General features: G+C 37.3%; 1 protein-coding gene across 2 annotated transcripts in view; it reads right to left on the bottom strand.

The window, feature by feature from the left end:
* The window catches only part of LOC135224123 (uncharacterized), a 402,902-nt gene that overhangs the window by 182,856 nt on the left and 193,345 nt on the right, over positions 1-26,701 (bottom strand). For both annotated transcript variants that reach the window (XM_064263017.1, XM_064263018.1), the window contains exon 2: positions 25,502-26,078. In XM_064263017.1, coding sequence (XP_064119087.1) covers positions 25,502-25,925 — 424 coding nt within the window. In that variant the 5' untranslated portion in view covers positions 25,926-26,078. The remainder of the gene's footprint in view (positions 1-25,501; positions 26,079-26,701) is intronic.

Here is a 26,701-nt window from a genome sequence, read left to right as displayed (position 1 = left end):
ATATATATATATATATATAACTATATAATTATATCTATATATATATATTATACTATATAGATATAATAATATATATATATATATATATTATATAGTTATATATATATATATATATTTATATAATATTGATATAATATATATATATATAATAATATAATAATAAATAAAATATAGTATATATATATATATATATATACATAACATATATATATATATAATATATATATATATATATATATATATATATCTTATATATATATATATCCTTTTTTTCAATGCACACCCCCGTATCAGCTGTATTCAGAACTACAGACCTAAGCCTACATATATATATATATATATATATATATATATATATATTATTATTATATATATATAGTATATATAGATAGATAGATAGATAGATAGATAGATATATGTGTCTGTGTGTGTGTTTGTTTATAGGGGGAAAATATAGAATAACAACAAAGCTTTGTTGCACCATTTTCAATAAAACCCTGTCTGGTCAGTAAACAAGCAACATATATGACGCACCTATACAAAAAAAAATTGAAAGAAAAAAACACGAAGCCACAACAAACTTCCTCAAGCGTGTATCAATCAATGTGTGTGTATACCTAAAGGCAGAAACATTCCCAAAAGTTATCATCGATATGGAATACTCATTTAACCAATCACGAAGTCACTGAAAAGAGAAAGAGGGAGAAAGGGGGTTGGGCTAAAAGGGGTTTCTGATCCTGTTCCATAATTTCTGAAAGCAAAGATCATCAACATCGGACCACCAGATTTCCTAAGGGAGTCTGAGCAAATATGAACGAACCAAGGCAGACGATTAGCTGATTAAATAGGGTCGAATTGTTCTTGAGAATCGGAAGGATATAACTGGTTTTCGGTGTATTTTGCAAAAAGATAAAATTAGGAATATTTCAGAGGGAATCGAGGCTTTACCTTAAAAGAAGGTTTCATGAAATTCTTTCCCCTGAAACAATTTTACACACCGGCATTCAAATCGAAATTAGTCAGAAAAGAAAGAGAGAGAGAGAGAGAGAGAGAGAGAGAACAGGAGCATGCAAAAAGAACAAAGGAACCCTAAAGACAGGCAAAATGGCCACCAAAATTCAATGCAGAATCGGGAATGGTGCCTACTGCTCACCTTTAAAGGCACTAGATTTGTTACTAAACATAGCATGGCATTATAAGGGTCAACGTTTGACCCGAGCCAGCAACTGCGTCAAATACCTCGGTCCTCCACAAGACGATTTCAGGTTAGGATATGCTTTGCCTCGAGGCAAAGAAAAACCCATACCCGCCTTCACGCGGGCATGGTAAGCATCCAAACGCGATGAAAATACCCAAATATCTTCACATGAGGTCATTATCTTAAATACCCCTTTTTTCACCCAGGTTGGCCAAACCTCTACAAAACTCCTCCCCAAAACACACTGTTCTTATCCCATTCTTTTCTCCCGATAAGTCTGTTAGCACGGATAAATTTCGTTACGGGACTTTTAAACGAATTCCGTGATTACAAACTGCAATTTCGAGAAACGAGAGATTCAAGAAAAGAAGTTGAGACAAGAGAAAGAAAACAAAATGAAACAAGATACTTAGGAAGAGAAAATGAAAAAGACCGATAATTTCAAGTTCATATATATTATAATAATATATAATATATATATATATCTATATATATATATATTATATCTATATATATATATATGTGTGTGTGTGTGTGTGTGTGTGTGTGTATATATATATATATATATATATATATATATATATATATATATATATTTATATATATGACTGGTAAAAATGTTCTGTTATAACAGAATTCCATCTAATAAAAGGAGCCCATAAAAACACCAAAATATATAGAGAGAAATACTATATATTTCAGACTGCTGTCTCCCTCTTAAGGTAGATGAATCTACATGAAGAGGGAGACAGCAGTCTCTGAAATATAGTATTTCTCCCTATATATTTTGGTGTTTTTATGGGCTCCTTTTATTAGATAGATAGATAGATAGATAGATAGATAGATAGATAGATAGATAGATAGATAGATAGATAGATAAAGAAAAATAAGAAAAGTATGTACACAGGAATGATACTTATTTTCCATCTGACTGGAAACTCACAAAATCTATGAATATTCAGTAAAACAAAAACAAATAAAGGTGCTTCGAACTAGAATTTGAAAACCATAATTCGGGACAAGCAAATTCAATTTGGGAATAAGGAATGAGATACTGTACATCATGGCTCAAAAAATTCACATCAAAAATATACACAAAGTTGAATAGCATTTTATGAAAAACTCGAATCCACAATGCTATAGCAGTCTGTACAATGAAATAACAGAATTGTAATAGTCTTCATCAGATGATTAATGAAAACAGTTAGAAGCAGCAGATAAGAAACCCATATTTTCTCCGGCAAAACTAAACTTAAAACACTTAAAGGGGGGGAACCAGAGCACAAAAAAACTAGAAAGATAATCAGAAATCTGTATCCATATTCACATAAAATAACTTATCTTTTTTTTTTAGCTATAGACCACCTATCCAAAAGATTTGAACGCAATCCATCCAAAGCTCTTGTGATAACTTGTAGCCAGACAAACAAACATATGCACACGAGTGATTGCAATCATAAATCTATTTTTTCAATCAGATGTTAGACAGATTAAGTATCTTGTCCATCAACATCTGAGGTAAGATAGATAAGTATCTTGTCCATCACCTTCAGAGGTAAGATAGATAAGTATCTTGTCCATTAACATCAGAGGTAAGATAGGTAAGTATCTTGTCCATTACATTCAGAGGTAAGATAGATAAGTATCATGTCCATTTAAAAAAAAACTTCTCCAAGGTTAATTATAGGATAAATAAAACTCATCAGAACGTTTGAGTACTACCTTGAACACAGCATCATGACACAACATCGAATGACCAAGAGGGAAATCAGGTTCCCATGAAGACCAGAACCCAGAGGACCTATATTTCCGGCAAAGGGAGAACCACTCAATTTGGCAGCACACATCTTAAGAAGCCAATGATCAAGAGAAGGGCAACATGACCTCAAACACTCGAGGGAGTATGAGAAGGCGAAGAAAGAGAAGGAGAACTGGGCCAGCCGACGAGAGAGAGAGAGAGAGAGAGAGAGAGAGAGAGAGAGAGAGAGAGAGAGAGAGACGAAATGGAGGATCAAAGTGCGAGGTTTCTTTCAATAAGCTGTGAAAGAGTTGGAGAGGTTTCTATTGTTTAACCAGTTTCCTTCGGTTTCTCGTTTTTGATCCTACGGGAATCCACGGGACAAACAATGACGCAATCGAGGAGATGGCAGTTGAAAATGTGATACAGTGAGGGGGCGCGCGCGCGCGCGCTTGTGAGAAGAAACGAATTCAGTGAAAGATACACCTTCTCGTTTAAGCGTAAAACCTTCAAGCATCTACATATCTCTGATTGTAAATTTTTACAGGCTAGCAATAAATCTTGATTAGAAACACTAGCAATTTCTTTTGAGAAACCAGTTTACAACTATTTACCCAAAAGAAGCATTTTCCTTCATTTGAAATGCATAAGAGATCCAAAGTCAATTTTCTCTTTTTTAAATGCATGAGCAGTTCGCGTTTCATTGTACGTCAATCTCTTAACGAAACCGACACTTGGTTAACACTTCGATAAAAAAAAATTATTTCCATTTAACTTTCAAGGTGAATATAACAATAAATACATTTTTCGTGCACTTCGTAGGAACGACAAACATTTTGAATGCTCTTATCTTCATGTTCACCAGTTAAATTATTTAATTTTTTTTTTTTGGGTGGGGGAGCCGCTATCTTAAGCATCATATTCTAGACATTACCTTTGTAGCTAAATATCTTGGTCACGATAGCAACCCCATCAAATACGGTTGCATAAAGTGTGTATGTACCAAACAAATACAAAAACAGACACAACACAGGTAAATTGTGAGCGAATGCTTTAACAAAATGAATACGGTAACATGAGCTGACTTAAATATTTATCTATTTCTCATGATATTAATAGATATTAGGAAAAGCCAGAGGGCGTAGCCATAGGACTGCAGAATACGTGATGGTGTTGAGAATGAATGACAAGAGTGGTGGAAATTTTCAGATATAGTGCTGACCACTGATAACGAAAGAAAGGGGTTGCGTCTGAGAGCATTTGTAGGAAGAACCGCTTGAAAATAAATTTCAGGTTTAATAATGGTATGACACCTGAGAGTAAATATTACAGATGATGGGAAAAGCAACTTTGTGAAACTGAAATGCCTGGGAAACATAATCTGGAATATAAGAAAAAGGGTTGACGAGACGTCACTGTTTACGAAACTGAAGCGTGATTGTTAATTTTTAAATATAAAATAAGTATTGGAAGGTGGATTGGTACATACTACATGTAGGGTAAGGGTTTGTTTGTTTATTGTTTGTTTTTATGGTGTTTTTACGTTGCATGGAACCAGTGGTTATTCAGCAGCAGGACCAACGGCTTTACGTGACTTCCGAACCACGTCGAGAGTGAACTTCTATCACCAGAAATACACATCTCTGACTCCTCAATGGAATGCCCGAGAATTGAACTTGGAACCCGAGGTGACACGCCAACACCAAACCGACCACGCCACTGGGGTGCTTAGGTAAGAGTCTAGAAGGCAAAGAACTGCGAGATGAAACAAAAAATCACTCAGGTCTGCAGCGGCTTAATAAGGGAGCAAAAACGGAATGTTGTCAGATAGGTGCATTAATATAGAATTCCTCACAGGAAAGATGAGGGGATGGCTTAGAAAGCGCTGCTGACGGAGAAACAGACACACGAGGATAACTGGGTCTTAAAATCCATGAATCATGAATGTGAGTTCAAAATAAAGGTGAACAGCTGTATATTTGGGGCGTTACGATGGGGGTGTCTACGTTCTTCCCTGAATCATAACTATGTATACAGATGGTACTTTCCTCAGAGGAGTAAGCTCACTTATTTTGGGGAATCGGCTTTTGTTTATTATATATATATATTTAGTAATATATTTATTAAAATATATATAATATATTTATATATATATATATATCTATATATATATACCACTCACACACAAGAGCTTATATATGAAGAAAAACACAGTACATACATTTGTCAGGGACGTATATGAGAAAAGCTAAAGAAGTATTTGAGGAGACTCAATGAGCACATAAGGGGACGAGATAAGCCAAATGTATCGAAAGGGCACTAGAAGCAGAGTGCAAAGAGAAGATGAATGGAGAATTGGCCGGGTTAAAGGGGACAGAAGCACCACGGACTGATGAACAGTCTGAAATATTTAAGAATGGAGTTGCTGAGGAGGTCTGAGGGTTGTGTGGGTGCTGCCATTGTCAGGGAGGTGAGCGCAGATGACGTGAGTCTGGATGTCAGAATGTTGGGGCTAATTAAGGATGAAAAAAGGCAGTTTTGAGTGTTGATAGGAAACAAAGAAACATCATGATGTTAGAAAAGGACCTTAACACGAGTTAGGAGGGGGAAAATCAGGCTATAAGGTTTTGAAGTTAAGGCATGAAGTGCAAGGAGCCTACTGACACTTTGGAATGAGTTAACAGTCACTGGAAATCATAGACTTCGTATGTTTTTGAAGATTGTTTCTGGAATTACGTCATAGCAGTAAGGTGTCAGATGGTTCGATGCTGTGACAAAACCTTTACGCGATTGTTCATATCGTATAAATGTCAACATGCAATCTACACGAGCAATTAACTTTCTCAAAATCTACATACTATGACCTCCTTCTAAGCTACCTGAAGTTCTGGTACCAGTCTCTTCTAAATGACGCATCAATATTCTTCAATTTAGGAAATTTCCAAGAAGCCCTTAACGTTTTAACCATTAACCTTCATAGAAAGAAACTTTTTTTTCTCAATTGTGTATCTAAAGCAAACTTGGGCCTTTGCTTCAAATAAAATGAACAACAGTTCTTTACGTGTAAGTTATTCTCAACGGTACAATGAATTTTATATACTAGCAAACATATGTATACAGAAATTATGTATGGAAATTCGTAAAATAATTACGTCTACGGACATAACCAGCCTCGTTTCACGGATAGAACCAGCTCCGTTTCAAGGAAACCCTTCTCACCCCCACCCCCTTTGGAGGGGGGAGGAGGGGAAGGAAGGATGAAACGCCATTATAAACCATCTTAGGGGTCCCCACCATAATCCTGCCAAGTTTCATGCCCATCGGACCAGCCGTTTGGCCGTGATTGAATGACAGACGGACGGAACGACATTACGCCCGTTAGTGTACCATATGAAATTCGGTGGTTAATATTTACAATAACACACACACACATTAAAATTTGTATTAACTAAATTAAATACTATAATTTTCATCAATATTTTCAAACATTCACGGTGTACTATTGGCCTAAAAGCGATAAATTACGATAATTATTACGGTACTTCTAAAAAAGAGCTATGCACGGACATATTGTTCATTAATTAATTATTTTTTACAGAACAATATAGAGCAGGGCGTATATGATGCACTACAGGTGAGATAACTTGAAACATTTATCGAAATAATGCGAGAAATTTGAAGGCTTTGTTTATGTTTTTACGCAGAGATGCTCAGCGGGACACCATGTGTTTAGTATTACCAATCCCTCTGGGATTCATGTAATTTCTCAAATTATTTCGGTAAGTTAAATTTCTCAAGACATCTCACATGCAATGCATTATATACGCCCCTTTCTATATCGTTCATTCAAAAGATTTCATTAATAAACACTATATCCGCAAGGAACTCTTCATTGGAATTACCATAATTACTTAATTTAGACACATCAATATATGACGGTAATGTGTTATATAACATAGGGCGATGAAATAAAAATGAAGGGTTAAAAGAAATTTTCTTTAGTTTACGATCAAAAGTTGTTTCAAGGCTACCATTCTCTTTAATACCTGTTAAATAGAAAACGAATGTCAACACCGGAAAATTTCGGGGTAACTCTCAATCAATCAATTAACAGGAAATGAATACCTACATCGCCATGGTAAATAGTTGCTTAAAACGAACAAAAAACGATAATGCGTCTAAATTGCCTAAGCCTCCAGGTAGAAAATTAACAAGTATTAACTGAGCTTTGACAGAGAGAGTGAGTGAATGAGCGAAGCAGTTATGCAGATATATATTAATACGGTTTTATGAAACGGCAAACGGAACATACAGTTAATGACCTCATATATGTACCCTAAATCCATAGAACACGACAGATTAGCATGTTAGAGCACAGGTCACAAAAGGTGGATAAAATAGCGATTTCTGAAGGTAATTGTGTGAAAGGCAGTTAATTAAGTAAATGTATTTTGCATTGATTGCAGATAGTAATGATTACTTCGTATGAAAAGTACAATCGCTCTTAAATCAATCATTTGTTACTCGTGATGCCCTTATTTTTACTTGTATATTTTTCATGTTTTAATCAATTATACTATAGATTAATGTTCGTGTTATAGTCATAATATAGAATGAAATACGTACCCAAAAACAACTGTTTAGCCATGCATACCATGAAAAACCTCATCTTTGCTACCCTTGCCTCCTTGCCTCGTACATTATGGTACTTTGGCATGAGTTCAGAAATTTATTTATTTCCAATTTTGTACATAAGTTTTTGCTATGCCGTTCTATTCTCGAAGTTATTTTTTCTATCATCTAATATAACTCACGAGAACTTTATTAAAAGCAATTCCTGAAAAGAGCAAATATGCTGATTTTGAAATACTTAATGTGTATACAGCAAATTTGAAATATTTATTCTTCAAAAAAAAAAAATTGCTATTTTTTTTACTGAAGAGTTTAAATGGAGACAGACATAACTCTGGTTCTGGAACTACTAAAGAGAATGCATACTTCCATGTTATGGAAACGAATGCCATGAAAGACAATGAAGCCGAATTGGCTGTTGAGTTTTTGACTTCCACAAAATATCTGTTGGAAAGGGAAGCCTGACTACACATATGTATATGTATAATATATCTATATATATATATATATATATATATATATATATATATATATATATATATATATATATAAATATATATATAAATATATATATATAAATATATATATATATATATATATATATATATATATATATATATATATATATACAATATAGATACATATATATTCAACAGTAGAGGCACACATTCATACGCAAACGATTTAAATATACAGCAGATACCTCAAACATTGAATTATAAAATATTAATCTTTACTCAAGTATACAGTTAGACTTGCTTGGGTTATTTGTTCTGTTCGTCTTTTACTATTCATAGATATTTTGTAAAGAAAGACAATGTTTAAATAAAAAGTGTTGCCGAAGGTTTTCTTTCTTTGGGCGCAATACTAGTTTTCTGTTACTAGCAGTTTATAACGCTGTGTGAAACTTTCAGCCATGGGACGGTGATGGCCTGTGCTGTTTGCACCTGTAGCTACCCCAGACGAAACGATCATGGCTATATTTAACCTTAAATAGAATAAATACAACTGAGGTTAGAGGGCTGCAATTTGGTACGTTTGATGATTGGAGGGTGGATGACTAACATACCAATTTGCAGCCATCTAGGCTCTGTAGTTTTTAAGATCTGAGAGAGAACAGCAAAAGGGTGGACAGATCTGAGAGCTGACGGAAAAAGTGCAGACGGACAGACAAAGCCATTTCAACAGTTTTCTCTCACAGAAAACTAACAGGCACGCTATTGACAAGCGGTCACCCAATCCTTAATATAGTACCGATCCCAAACCCTGACATAACAAAGAGGCGACGGTGACATTTTACTTTGGGGTTTGAAAGCTAAGTCATCTGACATTTAAGCAGACACTTTCTTTGCACAGCATCCCGCCGCAGACTTCAAAAGGTTAAATCGTTCTTTATTAACGATGGCTTTTATACCACACTTAATTCTTTGCGTGGCAACTGGATATTTTTTATAATAAAAGCCTACCATGTACAGATAAAGGGGCACAGCCATAAACGATGAAAAAAGTGCTGGTAAATTAAACATCTATGTACTCCTGGAAATTAACCTACAAAGTACCTCTGAGAGACAAAGGAGAGAGGCACAGCCATAAACAAAATAAGAACAAAAGTGCTGGCAAACTAAAAACCGAGGTACTCCTGGAAAATAAACCTGCAAAGTACCTCTGATATATCGAGCCATACCACTGGACAAAAGCAGAGAAAAGACATGAAAAGTACTTGGATTTAAAAATTAAAAAAGGAGACTGTAGCAAGTCGAAGAGGGAGCAGTACATATCAATCTGGTGAAAAGTACTTGGATTTAAGTCGAAGTTGGAGCAGTAACTATCATTCTGGGAGTACTCTGAGTATTCCCACAGGACTTCCGTAGGAGCTTCATCGACTGGTTACACAAACCCCGAACCAGGTTTGCTCAAAAAGAGTATAATGCTGTCCACAGCAACGTTCAATAGGAGAGCGTTTGATTCCTAGGAAACTAAGGTAGAGTAGTAATAGTAGTGGGTAGGTTATACCCCGGATCCAAACTAGAAATACCAACCGAGGAATGTTAGAAGAGAAAAATGAAATACTTCGACATTAATTCAATGTTAATTTAAAGAAAATGTTTGTTAAATAAGGCTGAGGAAGCAATATTTTCTAACAGGCAAGTGCATCCTTTTACAATGCTTAACTTACAATCCATTAACGCAAAAGTGAATTTTATCCGTTGCAATTACTTTAAATTGCAAGAAACATCAGCTACCTTGCAGTAATAAGTGGTACGAGCACCAACCTGAGGGAGTGATAGAAAACGATCACGCAAAGATCCTCTGGGACTATGGTATCAGGACGGATAGGGTGATACGTGCAAACAGACCAGACGTGACGTTGATTGACAAAGTCAAGAAGAAAGTATCACTCATTGATGTCGCAATACCATGGGACACCAGAGTTGAAGAGAAAGAGAGGGAAAAAATGGATAAGTATCAAGATCTGAAAATAGAAATAAGAAGGATATGGGATATGCCAGTGGAAATTGTACCCATAATCACAGGAACACTAGGCACGATCCCAAGATCCCTGAAAAGGAATCTAGAAAAACTAGAGGCTGAAGTAGCTCCGGGGACTCATGCAGAAGAGTAGTGATCCTAGAAACGGCACACATAGTAAGAAAAGTGATGGACTCCTAAGGAGGCAGGATGCCAAACCCGGAACCCCACACTATAAATACCACCCAGTCGAATTGGAGGACTGTGATAGAGCAAGAAAAAAAAAAAAAATAATAATAAGAATAATAAATAATAAATAATAATAATAATAATCAAGGAAATATGGAGATGCTACATCAGAAGCAACCCGACGGAGAGAGGATATAGAAGAAGATTGATCAACATCTGGAATGAGAGGAATAACACCCCCAAACAGAGCAGAGGCTGGCAGACCAAGTAATAAACATAAAGAAAAAGAACTGGCTCTCCCCAACAGAAAGAGAAGAACTGGAAAGGGAAATGTCACACGACAACGAATTACACGAAGACGAACTGAGAGACGATGCCACAGAAGACGACAGGGAGGATGAAGTATCAAACAACGACACACGAAGAAACACCGACGAAGTAACAGAGAGGACGGAATGGGTAGAAAAGATTAGACCAAGGATGGAGCCAGATACAGAGAGAACAAAGATCCCCTCCATGAAAGCCTACAACACCAAGAAATTAAGGGAGAAAACAAGAGAGGTCAATGAAATATTGGGCCTAATACACACCACCAGTATCACAGAAACAAATAACTTGACATATGCAGGAGCAAGATTAGTAGCAGAACTGATGGGGATTCGACACAACACCACCGTCACAACCAACCCAACAGAAACCAAAACAGCAACCTCCTTGGAAAAGGCGCCTGGAAAACGCAAATCATGGTGATGAGATCTGACTTGAGTAAACTGAAAGAGATGGCAGAAAAAAGGCTAAGAAGCAAGAAAACAAGGGAGGAACTCAACGAGAAATACAAAGTACAAGAGAGGGGACTAAACAACACAATAGAAGATGTAAAACAGAGGCTTAAGGCCAAAGCACACAAGATCCAACGGTACACGAACAGGAATAAGGGATACCAACAGAACAAACTATTCGGAACCAACCAGAAAAGACTATACAGCCAACTAAGAGGGGAAGACAACCACCCAGAAATTCCTGAAGCCGAACCAAGTAAGAGACTATGGGAAAACATATGGAGCAATCCGGTATCACACAACAAACATGCAACATGGCTCCAGGAAGTCAAGGAAGAAGAAACAGGGAGAATAAAAACAAAGATTCACAGACATCACGACAGACACAGTCAGACACCAACTAAAGAAAATGCCAAACTGGAAAGCCCCAGGTCCCGATGAAGTCCATGGATACTGGCTCAAAAACTTCAAGGCCTACACCCACGAATAGCAGAACAACTCCAGCATTGTATCTCAAATCACCAAGCACCCAAATGGATGACCACAGGAAGAACATCCTTCGTCAAAAAGACAAGAGTAAGGGAAATATAGCCATAACTACAGGCCTATCACCTGCCTACCAATAATGTGGAAGTTACTAACAGGTATCATCAGTGAAAGGCTATACAACTACCTAGAGGAGACAAACACCATCCCCCACCAACAGAAAGGCTGCAGAAGGAAGTGCAGGGGCACAAAAGACCAGCTCCTGATAGACAAAATGGTAATGAAGAACAGTAGGAGAAGGAAAACCAACCTAAGCATGGCATGGATAGACTATAAGAAAGCCTTCGACATGATACCACACACATGGCTAATAGAATGCCTGAAAATATATGGGGCAGAGGAAAATACCATCAGCTTCCCTCCTCAAAAAATACAATGCGCAACTGGAATACAATACTTACAAGCTCTGGAATAAGACTAGCAGAGGTTAATATCAGGAGAGGGATCTTCCAGGGCGACTCACTGTCCCCACTACTCTTCGTAGTAGCCATGATTCCCATGACAAAAGTACTACAGAAGATGGATGCCGGGTACCAACTCAAGAAAAGAGGCAACAAAATCAACCATCTGATGTTCATGGACGACATCAAGCTGTATGGTAAGAGCATCAAGGAAATAGATACCCTAATCCAGACTGTAAGGATTGTATCTGGGGACATCAGGATGGAGTTTGGAATAGAAAAATGCGCCTTAGTCAACATACAAAAAGGCAAAGTAACGAGAACTGAAGGGATAAAGCTACCAGATGGGAGCAACATCAAACACATAGATGAGACAGGATACAAATACCTGGGAATAATGGAAGGAGGAGATATAAAACACCAAGAGATGAAGGACACGATCAGGAAAGAATATATGCAGAGACTCAAGGCGATACTCAAGTCAAAACTCAACGCCGGAAATATGATAAAAGCCAGAAACACATGGGCAGTGCCAGTAATCAGATACAGCGCAGGAATAGTCGAATGGACGAAGGCAGAACTCCGCAGCATTGATCAGAAAACAGGAAACAAATGACAATACACAAAGCACTACACCCAAGAGCAAATACGGGACAGACTATACATAACACGAAAGGAAGGAGGGAGAGGACTACTAAGTATAGAGGACTGCGTCAACATCGAAAACAGAGCACTGGGGCAATATCTGAAAACAGTGAAGACGAGTGGCTAAAGAGTGCATGGGAACAAGGACTAATAAAAGTAGACGAAGACCCAGAAATATACAGAGACAGGAGAAAGACAGAAAGAACAGAGGACTGGCACAACAAACCAATGCACGGACAATACATGAGACAGACTAAAGAACTAGCCAGCGATGACAATTGGCAATGGCTACAGAGGGGAGAGCTCAAGAAGGAAACTGAAGGAATGATAACAGCGGCACAAGATCAGGCCCTAAGAACCAGATATGTTCAAAGTACGATAGACGGAAATAACATCTCTCCCATATGTAGGAAGTGCAATACGAAAAATGAAACCATAAACCACATAGCAAGCGAATGCCCGGCACTTGCACAGAACCAGTACAAAAAGAGGCATGATTCAGTGGCAAAAGCCCTCCACTGGAGCCTGTGCAAGAAACATCAGCTACCTTGCAGTAATAAGTGGTACGAGCACCAACCTGAAGGAGTGATAGAAAACGATCAGGCAAAGATCCTCTGGGACTATGGTATCAGAACGGATAGGGTGATACGTGCAAACAGACCAGACGTGACGTTGATTGACAAAGTCAAGAAGAAAGTATCACTCATTGATGTCGCAATACCATGGGACACCAGAGTTGAAGAGAAAGAGAGGGAAAAAATGGATAAGTATCAAGATCTGAAAATAGAAATAAGAAGGATATGGGATATGCCAGTGGAAATCGTACCCATAATCATAGGAGCACTAGGCACGATCCCAAGATCCCTGAAAAGGAATCTAGAAAAACTAGACGCTGAAGTAGCTCCGGGACCTCATGCAGAAGAGTGTGATCATAGAAACGGCGCACATAGTAAGAAAAGTGATGGACTCCTAAGGAGGCAGGATGCAACCCGGAACCCCACACTATAAATACCACCCAGTCGAATTGAAGGACTGTGATAGAGCAAAAAAAAAAAAAAAAAAAAAAAAATAATAATAATAATAATAATAATAATAATGTTGGATAAAATTGATTTTATATATTATTTTCCTCTATTTATTCTTATTATTTGGTTCTCTGGCTCAGCAGATAAGAAAAATTGAGAAAATATATAAAACTAATTCGCTTTATTCTACCATTTAACAGAATTAGTCTAAAAGAAGGTCTTCTACCAAATAATAATAATGATAATGATAAGTTTTATTTAATGTTAATGTTACTTCAACGACATTAATCTTGTAGATGTTTTTACCTATCTCGTTACTGTTAAGGTAAGTGAGTAATTCTCCTATATTATAACTGATTCACTTAAGGTAGATTCTCGGATGAGCCTTATTCTTACAAGACGTTTGTTTGGTGGCTGCTGATTGGCTGGTACCGGGAGGTAGGCAGCTCCCAGCCAATCAGCGGCCGCCAAACTAACGTCTCGTAGGCATAGGGCTCACTCAAGAATCTACCTTAAGTGAACCAGTTATAGTCATATTACGATCATGGTAAATTAAATCTGGTTGGTAGATTCCGTAGAATTAAGTGTATTTCCTTACAACTGATATAACAATAATAATACCATTGTGTATACTGGAAACAGGCCTTCTTTCAAACAAGTTTTATTAAAAATAATGGCAGAATTCACAGAATTGATTTTATACAATATTCTTTCAATTCTCCTTATGATTTGTCTTTCGGGCACACTGGTATTATAAAGCAACCGACACAGACCATTACACTCGGCGATCCCGTCCCGAAGATGACCAAACAAGGTGGCCGAAACATGTAGACGCCTTTAGAAAATCAGAAAAGAAGAAAAAACAAGGAATACTGGATAGACCCCTGACGACTTCGGCCTGTTCCCGACCTACGAAACACACCCGTATACCTGTTGACGACCCCAGCCTGTCCCTGATAACCAGTTTGCCTTCGATAACACCAGCCCGAAATTCCGTTGACGACCTACAGCACGATGAATATTGGACAGCTGCTTTATAATACCAGCGTGCCCGAAAGACAAATCATAAGGAGAATTGAAAGAATATTGTATGAAATCAATTCTGTGAATTCTGTCATTATTTTTAATAAAATACTAATACCAGTCATAATAAAATCATGGTAAATTAAATTTGGGTTGTAGACTCCATAGTTGTGTATATTTCTTTAGAATAATAATAATAATAATAATAATAATAATAATAATAATAATAATAATAATATCAGGAGAGGGATCTTCCAGGGCGACTCACTGTCCCCACTACTCTTCTTAGTAGCCATGATTCCCGTGACAAAAGTACTACAGAAGATGGATGCCGGGTACCAACTCAAGAAAAGAGGCAACAAAATCAACCATCTGATGTTCATGGACGACATCAAGCTGTATGGTAAGAGCATCAAGGAAATAGATACCGATAGAAAACGATCAGGCAAAGATCCTCTGGGACTATGGTATCAGAACGGATAGGGTGATACGTGCAAACAGACCAGACGTGACGTTGATTGACAAAGTCAAGAAGAAAGTATCACTCATTGATGTCGCAATACCATGGGACACCAGAGTTGAAGAGAAAGAGAGGGAAAAAATGGATTAGTATCAAGATCTGAAAATAGAAATAAGAAGGATATGGGATATGCCAGTGGAAATCGTACCCATAATCATAGGAGCACTAGGCACGATCCCAAGATCCCTGAAAAGGAATCTAGAAAAACTAGAGGCTGAAGTAGCTCCAGGACTCATGCAGAAGAGTGTGATCCTAGAAACGGCACACATAGTAAGAAAAGTGATGGACTCCTAAGGAGGCAGGATGCAACCCGGAACCCCACACTATAAATACCACCCAGTCGAATTGGAGGACTGTGATAGAGCAAAAAAAAAAAAAATAAAACAAAAAATTAATAATAATAATATAATAATAATAATCGCAACCATCAACGCGTGGAAAGTGGCTTGAGACCCGGTTCAAGCTACCAATGAAAACGAAGACCTACCGCCACCAGCCAATAGTAGATCAGCATGGGGCAGACCCACTGCTGTCAACTCCAAATATAAACGAGGACGGACACCGCTCCAAGATCAGTCCACCCTCAGATTCCCAGCCCGAGGATGTCTGGCAGCTCCAGACGAAAGCTCCATGCCCAGTCCGCGGTTGCAGCGGCGCCTACGTTGGTATGACTACCATGCGCCTGTCGAAGAGACTCTCATGCCACGCCCAAGAGGGGGCTATCAAGAATCAAGCCCACACAAACATCAAGAGGCCATCTCCCGGGATGTGATCATCCAAAACACGAAGATCATCGGGAAGGCCCCTGATGCCCGTCGGTTACGCCTGCTGGAGGCGCTTCTCATCCAGCAAGTAAAACCTACACTAAATACGACGCAAGAAGAATTTATCCTCCCTACGAGTATGAGAAGACCTGCCACCAACAGTGACACAACCGAGCACGACAACTCCACGGAAGACAACGCCCCCTAACGAGGTATTCCTGCAGCCAATGGAAATCAAATTAGTCGTGACGTCCCACAGCGTAGCGCTACGCCCAACAACGTTGCCGCGCCGCTCAGGAGGTCTAGACGGCTGCAGGATCTGCAGCATCGCAACCATCGGCTCAAGTCACCAATGAAAACGAAGGCTTACCGCTACCAGCCAATAGGAGATCAGCATGGGGCAGACCCCCTGCTGTCAACCCTAAATATAAGGAGGAAGGACACCACACCAAGATCAGTCCACCCTCAGCTTTCCAGGCCGAGGATGTCTGGCAGCTCCAGACGAAAGCTCGCTTTAAGAGAGAGAGAGAGAGAAGAGAGAGAGAGAGAGAGAGAGAGAGAGAGAGAGAAAATCGTTAATGACTTTGATGACTATGGTACCATAGTTTATCTGTAAAATTCAAATATATACATCTATTTTGACACTATTTGATTATTACCTCTATAGGCGCTCTATTAGCCTGTTTAAGTAACACGGAAAAAGTCGCTATTCGCAAAATAGAGAAGAATCTCTACAAGTGTAACGCTGATGAAGTAGCCATTACTTTTAATAATAATAATAATAATAATAATAATAATAATAATAATAATAATAATAATACCAGAGTCAATGACATGTTGCTTGTAATCACCAAATGACAAAGTGCTATACGCATAAAGTTTATCCACATGTGAGTGGGGAAAAAATGCAGTACTGGACTTAACACGTGACGTCTCCCTCTTCTTCCAGAGCATTACTAACGTATAATCCAGTGCTGTTTGTGATATTCAAACTGTACTAACGGGACTACTTAGCATCGATAGTGATCGATTTACCATCGTCACCTTTGGAACTTCAATATACTTGACTCAAAGTTACCTTAAGAATGTCAGTCATTACTAAACTTACTATTGTTTTAATTATAATTTTAATGGCGAATTAAAAGCGAATATTTAAAACACGACCTACACTAATTCCATATTATAGAACAAAGGTATGTTGGCAAAAATCGGCAATTCTGCTTATGTTCAATAAAACTGTAATCAAAATATATAAAAACAAATTAAACCAGAAAATATTTTCAGCAGCAGCTGGGAATACTCGGCTTAAAAAGAATAGTGTGATGGACACATGATTATATTCTATCAAAAGGGATCTATCAGTTAAAGAACACTTTGTAGATCACGAGATAAAACAATGAATCTCTTTTAACCGTATGAAAGCATAACTTCAACTTTTAACATTTAACATAGTAAGAGCAATAAATGCATAAGCTCATTTGTCAGGAATAAAAGTATTTAGTTTGGGACATAGAAATGAGAATCTCTGGTATGTATAGCTTGCAAGAAAAATATTGGAAATCTACATAATTGCAGTGTGGATTACGGTGTTACAGTAAGAAGGTTATTTGGGTGTTTTAAAGGAATGCGAATGGACATATACAGACGACCAAGCAATAGAATACCATATATATATATATATATATATATATATATATCCTTATATATATATATATATATATAAATGATAGTATATATATAATATATACGTATATAATATATATATAAATATATCTATATAATATTATATATAGATATATATACTATATAATATCGTTAAAGCATGCAATATTTCATGTTGTCGTACAGCAGGAGGAAGGAATGAAAGGAGTTGACCTTTAAGCGCTTTTGTGGATTTTCTACACTTCCTCAGGATCACTTGACCCTGAAAAGGTGTGAAAAAAAAGATTATATATATCACATCACCGCGATTCATATACACGCATGAAGCTCCAAATGCCCTATAATATCTACCTCGCTCTACCTCGGAATTAATAGATTTTCATATACGTTAACCGAAGGGGATTTTTTGTGTTAGTTGATAAGAAATCTGTCGGCTCATGAGCGCGAACCAGGGAACCAAGAATTCAGGACGTACAGTGAAGCGCTTTAAACCACAAGGCTATCACGAGTTATTGAAGGACCTTTGTCCTTCAATAACTCAGTAGCTCAATAACTCAGTAGCTCAAATGCGTATTTATATATAATCAAATATTTTTTCAAAAAACGATATTACCAATATAGAGGGGTCATCCCTTGCATAAATGAATGGTTCTGTCGCCTGGCTTCGAACCATTACTGCACACTACCTACCACCATTCGTACATGAGCAAAACATGTATGCAAATGCCATTAGCCCAACTGAACTCTACCCAATTACGATATGACCTAAATGGACATAATTATTCATACGAAATGAAATAACCCATATCATTATCCCCTGACACGAAATGATAATATGCATTTCGTAATCATGAAGACCAAAGTTACTCATTCAGCTGGTCAATACGTTGTTTCGCAGCTGTCCAGTTGTGATCTATTGACACTACTAACAGGTATGTTGCAGTTCCTAGCTGGACAAGTGGTTTTCGCGCTCGGCTGCCTATCCGATGGTCCGAAGTTCGAATGCCGGCTCGGCCAACGCGGAACCATAGGAATTTATTTCTGGTGATAGAAATTCATTTCTCGAATAAGTGTGGTTCAGATCCCACAATAAGCTGTAGGTCCCGTTGCTAGGTGACCAATTGATTCCTAGCCACGTAAAAATATCTAATCTTTCAGGCCAGCCCTAGGAGACCTGTTAATCAGCTCAGTGGTCTGAGCTGTTAATCAGCTCAGTGGTCTGGTAAAACTAAGATATACTTAACTTTAACTTAACAGGTATGTTGCAACCTTCCGTAGTTTTTATTTTGAGGCAATAGCTGAAACCATGGGCTTAATAGAGTCAGCCCTCCTTTATTATCAAGTTTAGGTGCCGTGAAAAGAATAGAGGGACTCTTAAAGAACTAGTTCAGCAAAGTCGAGTTTAGAATTCGGTAAATAAAGGAAATAAAATCTCAGACAAAAAAAAAAATTACTAAGTTTCTGATATCAAATCTCGAGAGTCAAGACATAATAAAGATATTTCAAGGATATGATGAAAACAAGTTAATAGACACTTGTTCGATTTGTGCCTTATGAAACAGACATTGAATCGTAACAAGGCAGAAGAATACAGAGCACTTACGAGAATTATTGCAACTATAAATTAAGATAAAAAAGTAAGAAATGTACAAGAGAGAAGGCTACAGAAAACACGGTTAATCATAAAAAAAACAAGAATAATAAAGCATTCAGGTAAATTATAATATATATAAATGTATATATATATATATATATAATATACATATATATATATATATATATATATATATATATATATATATATATATATATATATATGTATATATATATATATATATATCATCGGAGGGTGGAGAGATACCAAAATCCTTTAAAGTATTTATTTTGCTGACGTTTCAGGACCATGTGTCCCATTTTCGAAGCTAAAAAATTAAAAGAATAACAGAATTAAAAAGAGACTCAGATTAAAACTTGATAAAAAGTTAATTTCTTAACACAATGCAAATTAGGTATACCTAATTTGCATTGTGTTAAGAAATAACTTTTTATCAAGTTTTAATCTGAGTCTCTTTTTAATTCTGTTATTCTTTTAATTTTTTAGCTTCGAAAATAGGACACATGGTCCTGAAACGTCAGCAAAATAAATAACTTTAAAGGATTTTGGTATCTCTCCACCCTCGATGATGCTTATCTGGTTTCAAGCAACCGCCTTCAACTTTAGTATATATATATATATATATATATATATATATATATATATATATATATATATATATATATATATATATATATATACACGCAGATAAAGCTAACTAGAAGAGATCCAACACAGGGCTACGGAAAACGAATGACAGATTAGGTCCCATATCTGCCCTAGTGGCCAATAAACTCCCATAGAGATTCATTTGTTTGTCTGGCCTCCAAACACAAGCCAATATGAGCCATCGTAAAGGGCAGCTAATCGCCCCACCACCTCGGCCGAGGACCTTATCGCAGAAATTAACCTTTCATTCGAGCGTAAAATATTAAGGTCGAGGCGACCCAATTTCTGCATGGAACTTTTTTACCATCGAAGGAGCGACCGCTGTAAAAATCACTCTTCTGTGAGTTCCAGTTACTTAGGTCTGGGGTTTAACTCTAACATAGTCCCTTTTTCGGTTTTCAAAGAATAAAAATAGAGCGAGGGAAATATCAGCGCACATTATAACGTGGAAGTAAAGTATGATGATCAATTCATTCGATTCCAGCAAGCATTTCCCCGAGATGCAACAGAGTACCGGAACAGTTTCCCTGGAAAAAAAGCGGGACGCCATATCTTAAAAACTAACCACAGAATAATATGATTATGTTTCCCATATCCAAATTATGATGGAGGTACTAACCCTAATCTAATCTAATCTAACCTACCCAGCCTAACCTAACAAAAATAAACGGGGCTTGTGCAATACTAGCATACATCACAGGGATCTCCTTCTTTGAAGCTTTGTTTGGAAGGCTACTTAAGTGGATACTCTTGTAATCATATCTGCTTATGTTTTTGTTTTTTCGATATCATTCATATATCGAATAATCTACATATTCCATTCCCGAGTGACAAAGAGACAGGAAGGTTACTGAGGAAGATATTCTTGCGTTAGCCTTTCAATTCTCTAAATCAATTTTTTCAGACAAAATAATGCAGTGTTTACAATAATGTTACTCTTATGTTATTTCTAATCATTTTTTTTATCATAACTGTAAACTTTAAATCTTTCACAGCAAAAATGATCTGCAAAAACAATTTCCAGAAAAGGTGAATAGAAAATATTTTATCAGAGTTGCTTTTCTCGTTTCTTTTCGACAGCATTCCTTCTTCCAAGAAATAAGTCTGCTCACTCCACTTGGGGGGGTGGAGGTGGGGTGGGCGACTGAATACAATACGGAAAAGGATACTATTATAATAAGTTCATTTCGTTGCACGTTCTTTTTAAATTACATTCTTATCTACACTGCAGGAGGGTCGACCAATTCTTCAAATGTTGAATCTGACTCGTCCGTGGGAAAATAAAGTTTTCATTTTTAGTACTTCGTTTTAGTTGCATAATTTTCCCTAATGTAAGAATAACATTGAGTAATGCTACGAATGACATCTATCTCCTCCCACGTTAAATAGATACCGTCATAAGTGCAGACTTCCAAAGTAGATAGGTTGAATAGAATATTGTGAAGTAAAAACAGCCGATTCTTGCTTTCCAAATGCTACAGATTATTTGTGTGAAAGAATGGTCCAGCTGACAGAAAAACATGCACTTACAACCTAACAGATTTCGGCACCTGCGAGAACCAATACTTACCTTACCTTACCTTACAGACCTTACAGTTCGTTCGGGTTGCCCCAGGTCCCTCAGTGTGAGGCACCTCTAATGTCTACCAGAGAGTTGCTAGTACATCTTCCGGTATATTTTGCATCTTCCAATCTTGGATGGTCTGGGATGCAGTTTAGATATTTGTCGAGCTTATTCTTAAACACATCTACGCTCACTCCTGATATATTCCTCAGATGAGCTGGCAACGCATTGAATAGACGCTGCATTATCGATGCTGGTGCGTAGTGGATTAATGTCCTGTGTGCTTTCCTTATTTTTCCTGGTATTGTTTTGGGCACTATTAATCTACCTCTGCTTGCTCTTTCTGATATTTTTAGTTCCATGATATCTGTTATTCCTTCTATCTGTTTCCATGCCTGAATTATCATGTAGCGTTTCTCTTCTACTTTCTAGACTATATAATTTTAAAGGATTGTAGTCTTTCCCAGTAGTCAAGGTCCTTAACTTCTTCTATTCTAGCTGTAAAGGACCTTTGTACACTCTCTATTTGTGCAATATCCTTTTGATAGTGTAGGTACCATATCATATTGCAATATTCAAGTGGACTACGAACATATGTTTTATAAAGCATAATCATGTGTTCAGCTTTTCTTGTTTTGAAGTGCCGTAACAACATTCCCATTTTTGCTTTACATTTTGCCAAAAGAATTGCTATTTGATCATTGCATAACATGTTCCTATTCATCATCACACCAAGGTCTTTAACTGCTTCCTTATTTGTGATTGTCTCATTATTAGGTCCCCTATATGCATATAGCTTTCCTTCTCTGTCTCCATAATTTAATTGATTCAAATTTATCAGAGTTAAATACCATCCTATTTTCCTCTGCCCAATCATATACTTTGTTAAGGTCTCTTTGTAGAGCGTTCCTATCTTCATCACAAGTAATTTCTCTACTTATTCTTGTTCATCAGCGAAACTACTCACTACCGATCCTTAACATTACTGTCTATGTCTTCAATCATAATAACAAACAGTATTGCAGCTAACACCGTACCTTGTGGCACACCGGATATTACCTTGGTTTCATCCGATTTCTCATCGTTTGCAATAACTATCTGTTTTCTGTTGTGTAAAAATTCTTTTAACCATCTTCCTACTTTATCTACGATATTGTGTTTTCTAATTTTCTTTGCTAATATATTATGGTCTACTTTGTCAAAAGCTTTTGCAAAGTCTAGATAAACCACATCTGTTTCATTTCCGCTTTTCATATTTTTGAATATGTTCTCACGGTGGACTAACAGTTGGGTTTGTGTACTTTTTCCGGGTACGAAACCGTGTTGTCCTATATTAAACAAATTATTTTTTATTAAATGTTTCATAATATTTTTCTTCATTACCCTTTCATACACTTTCATAATATGTGATGTTAGACTCACAGGCCTATAATTACTTGCCTCTAGTCCTTGATCCACTTTTGAAAGTAGGGGTGTATATGCTAATTTGTGCTCATCATAAATCTTGCCTGTATCTACACTTTGTCAATAATATTGCAAGTGGCTTTGCGATAGAATGAACTACTTTCTTTAACAATATAGCAGGGGATTCCATAAAGGCCCTGCAGCAGCTCCATTTTAATTTCATTAATTGCCTGCACAATATCAGCATTCATTAATTTCTATGTCAGCTAAATATTCACTATTTTCGTCCCTTACTTCTATATCATTATCTTCATTATCTATTCTAGGGGTGAATTCTCTCTTATATCGTTCTGCCAGTATGTTGCAAATTTCCTTTTTTTCATTCGTTAGAGAGAGAGAGAGAGAGAGAGAGAGAGAGAGAGAGAGAGAGAGAGAGAGAGAGAGAGAGAGAGAGAGACTTCCAACTCTAAATAAACTGGCTATTCCTTGATAGGACTGAGGATTCTTGTGAGGAAGCGGTGGATAGACAGGTCAAAATGAAAATGGTTACAGAAGATAAATTATAAGTTGGTGAATCGACTAAATTAACAAAACTGATTTGAAGACCATTTTCTCGCAGCGATAATAATGAGCAGAAGAGCATTACGTCATTCCCAATAATAAACGATTTAATGAGACCTCGTTAACAGAGAAAACTCAATAGGCAAGTGGGAAATAAGTAGAAAATGAAATTCACTTTCCCGACTTAGAATGTTTTAGGAGAGAAGATTCGATAAAACCAATAATCCGATAAAAAGCACACAAAGCAGATACAAAAAAATAAAATCAAACAAAAAGAGGGAAGGAGAGAAAACGGCCGAAAACAAAGCATGACGGATGAGGTCGCATATCAGAGACTTAGGGCCCCGATGAGATCCCACAGGAATTCATTGGCTTCGTCTGGAGAGAAAAGAATAAGACGAGGGAAACATTTTTGCTTATTTCGTCGAGGGGGAATATGGCAAAAGGGCCTATTCATTCCATTCCCAAAAGGGCTGGTTAGAAAAGGTGGTTACGGGAGAGGGTATTTTTACGATTCAATCTACTTCAATGGTTCTTAAACTGGGAGGCGCCCCCCATACCCCCACCCAAAACCCAGCAATTTCCAAGGGAGGCGCGAGCCCTATGGAAAATTTTAAAAATATCCTCTCCTCCACAGTGGATGTCTAACTGAAAAAAAAAAAAAAAATGCAAACGTAGAGGAAATGAAGGTATAGTAAAGACAATACAGTATCAGAATAAAAGTACTCTAAAAATATTTGAAATGTTTTGTTGTACATTCATTTGAGAGTTTAAATGGAAGTGTACAAGCACTTCAAAAGCACTAATATGCATATCACAAAAACCTTAGTAGTGAGAGGTACCGAGAGATACGTTCCGAAAGCTTATTACCGCTGAAGCAAACATGATAAATGTCGTGTGGTGTCCGTCAATCATTCAGAAGATAATTAGCACCGACACGATGGTTTGACATTAGGGTTTCATATAAGCATTCTACATTATTCGGTATCATATAAACATTTTAAATCTATATTTTTGACAGGTTGAAAATTATATCAGCGGGTTAATGAGCACCTGTCAAAATATTTACAAGGTACCCGGCGTTTTCGTTTACTCTGGGAGTAAGCCTACAAACTATTTTGCTGTTGTTGCTCTTGTTGGGGGGATAGGAGAGGTCTATGGTAAAGCCTAAAAAAAGTCTGAAAAATGTATTTCGAGGAACAACAGTTCTCTTTCACAGCAAACTAAAACCGACAAATCAGTTTCTTCAGGATCTACAGATATTTCCATTTCCTTTAGTAATGACCCTAGTGAACTTTTTATACCCATAGTAAAACTGCCTCAGGTGGTGATGACCTTCTGACCTTCAAGTCTCCGTATATAGGAGAGGTAATACCTTTCTTCATGATATCTACCTTTATGAGGTTAACGGCCTTTCGTCAGAAAAGCGGATTTTTCATAACCGAAACTTACCTACAAGAAGTAGAATTTTTCAGAACCACAACTAACTTACCTTGAGGGATGCTTTGTCATAAACCTAACTAGTCTCCAAGAAAGGTGATTTTTTCATAACTTTAACCATCCTTCAAAGAAATATGATTTTCCATAGCCGAACTTAACTGCGGAAAAAAAAGATGATTTTCCACAACCCTGACTGACATACAAGAAATACTATTCTTCAAAAGATTAACTTCTCCACAATAAAGGTGATTTCATATGATCCCTGTTGACCTATCCGACTTATTGTGAAATTGGGTTATATCTGTTGTCATTTTACGATTATTTAATGATTATTTTGACACGATACAAAGATTTAAATAAAAAGGTGAAAATTCTTTCTTTCATGTTCGTAACTTCACCGTAGTTTCTGTCTTCTGCCTAACACTATTGGCACTTTTTGACGTGTATAACCCTTGAATAAACAGATATATAGTATCATTATATCTATGGGCCCTACACGAAGTCGCAACTTACATAAATCTGCGGTATTTATTCTTAAGTATACGAAGACGTAAGTAACCGGCCAAAAAAAAAAAAAAAAAAAAAAAAAAAAAAAAAAAATCTTATCGTATTCTACTAAATTACAACAAACGTGGATAAAAGACTATGGAAAAACTCAAACGAGAATATCCAACTCACCTGGTATGCTGTCCGTCGACGCCCAGGTGTGGAGGGAGTGGGGGAGGGATCTCGTCACCCCTTCCATGGAGTCACTCCCAGAGTCAGTTCCTGAGGACCCGACGCTCACTCCTGACTTACTCCTCGGAACTCCGCCTGACCCGGCCCGCCCCATGACCCACCTCGACCTCCTGCCGGGAATATGAAACTTGACCCTGGGGCTCTTCCTAGGCGACCGACTTTTCGGTATGGGCGAACATTCCTGCGGAGGGGAGTCGTTCATGTAGGGGGAGAGGAGGCCACCGGGACCCCCTTGCAAGCTCTGGGCTCGCTCCATAGCCGCGGCGCTCCGCCTCTTGAACGTCTCCAAGAAGGAGTCGATCTGGCGTTCGATCTGAGTGTGGGGGTAAGAGAAGCTCATCGTCCTGTGTCGCCTCCGGCTCATGATGGCAGCTTTCGAGGTCTGATGCTACGAACTCGAATCTAAGCTTCAAATTCGGCTTCCAAGTTAGCCAGACGGACGTCAAAGTTTGGCCCCAGGCGGTGGTCTTCATATGATCTCATTCGCGAGCGTCATCGCTCTGGCGTTGGCCGACATCTGCAATGAAGAGAAAAGCGTTAATACTTCACGTCTGAAACTGTCAAAGTTGTGGTCAATTTTTTCCTAATGGTGTCTGATATACTCAACATTATTTTTTAAAGCGGTGTCACTTCATAATCAATTAATCTTATCAATGAGCGTCAAATTATAATTTAAAATGTCTGTTCATTCTCGTAGCTATCAAATTACGAATTGGATTAGTTGATTAAATGGGCTTTATTTAATGCCAACCATTATTATAAATAGAAGTGGATGGTAAAGCAACAATACCAACAACGTAAAACATGTATTTGGTAGTCTTATTATAATATATCATACGATTCCAGTGCTAGATAATACTATCTCTGTACTAACTCGAAGCAAAACAAGAAACAAAGTAAAGTAATTATATGATTCCAATACTAGATTATACTATCCCAGTACTAACTCGTAGCAATACAAGAAACAAAGTAAAGTTATTATACGATCCCAGTGCTAGATTATACTATCCCAGCTCTAACTCGTAGCAAAACAAGAACCAAAGTAGAGTAAAAAAATAAGTAAACAATAGGGAGAATGAAACTGTTCAGGCATTTCAGAGGAAAACATTTGCAGCTACTATAAAAGACAGTGGAAGATCT

Source organism: Macrobrachium nipponense, chromosome 10, assembly GCF_015104395.2.
Source record: "Macrobrachium nipponense isolate FS-2020 chromosome 10, ASM1510439v2, whole genome shotgun sequence".
In the NCBI taxonomy this organism is placed as follows: Eukaryota; Metazoa; Arthropoda; class Malacostraca; order Decapoda; family Palaemonidae; genus Macrobrachium; species Macrobrachium nipponense.
This window is presented reverse-complemented; position numbering and strand designations above follow the sequence as displayed.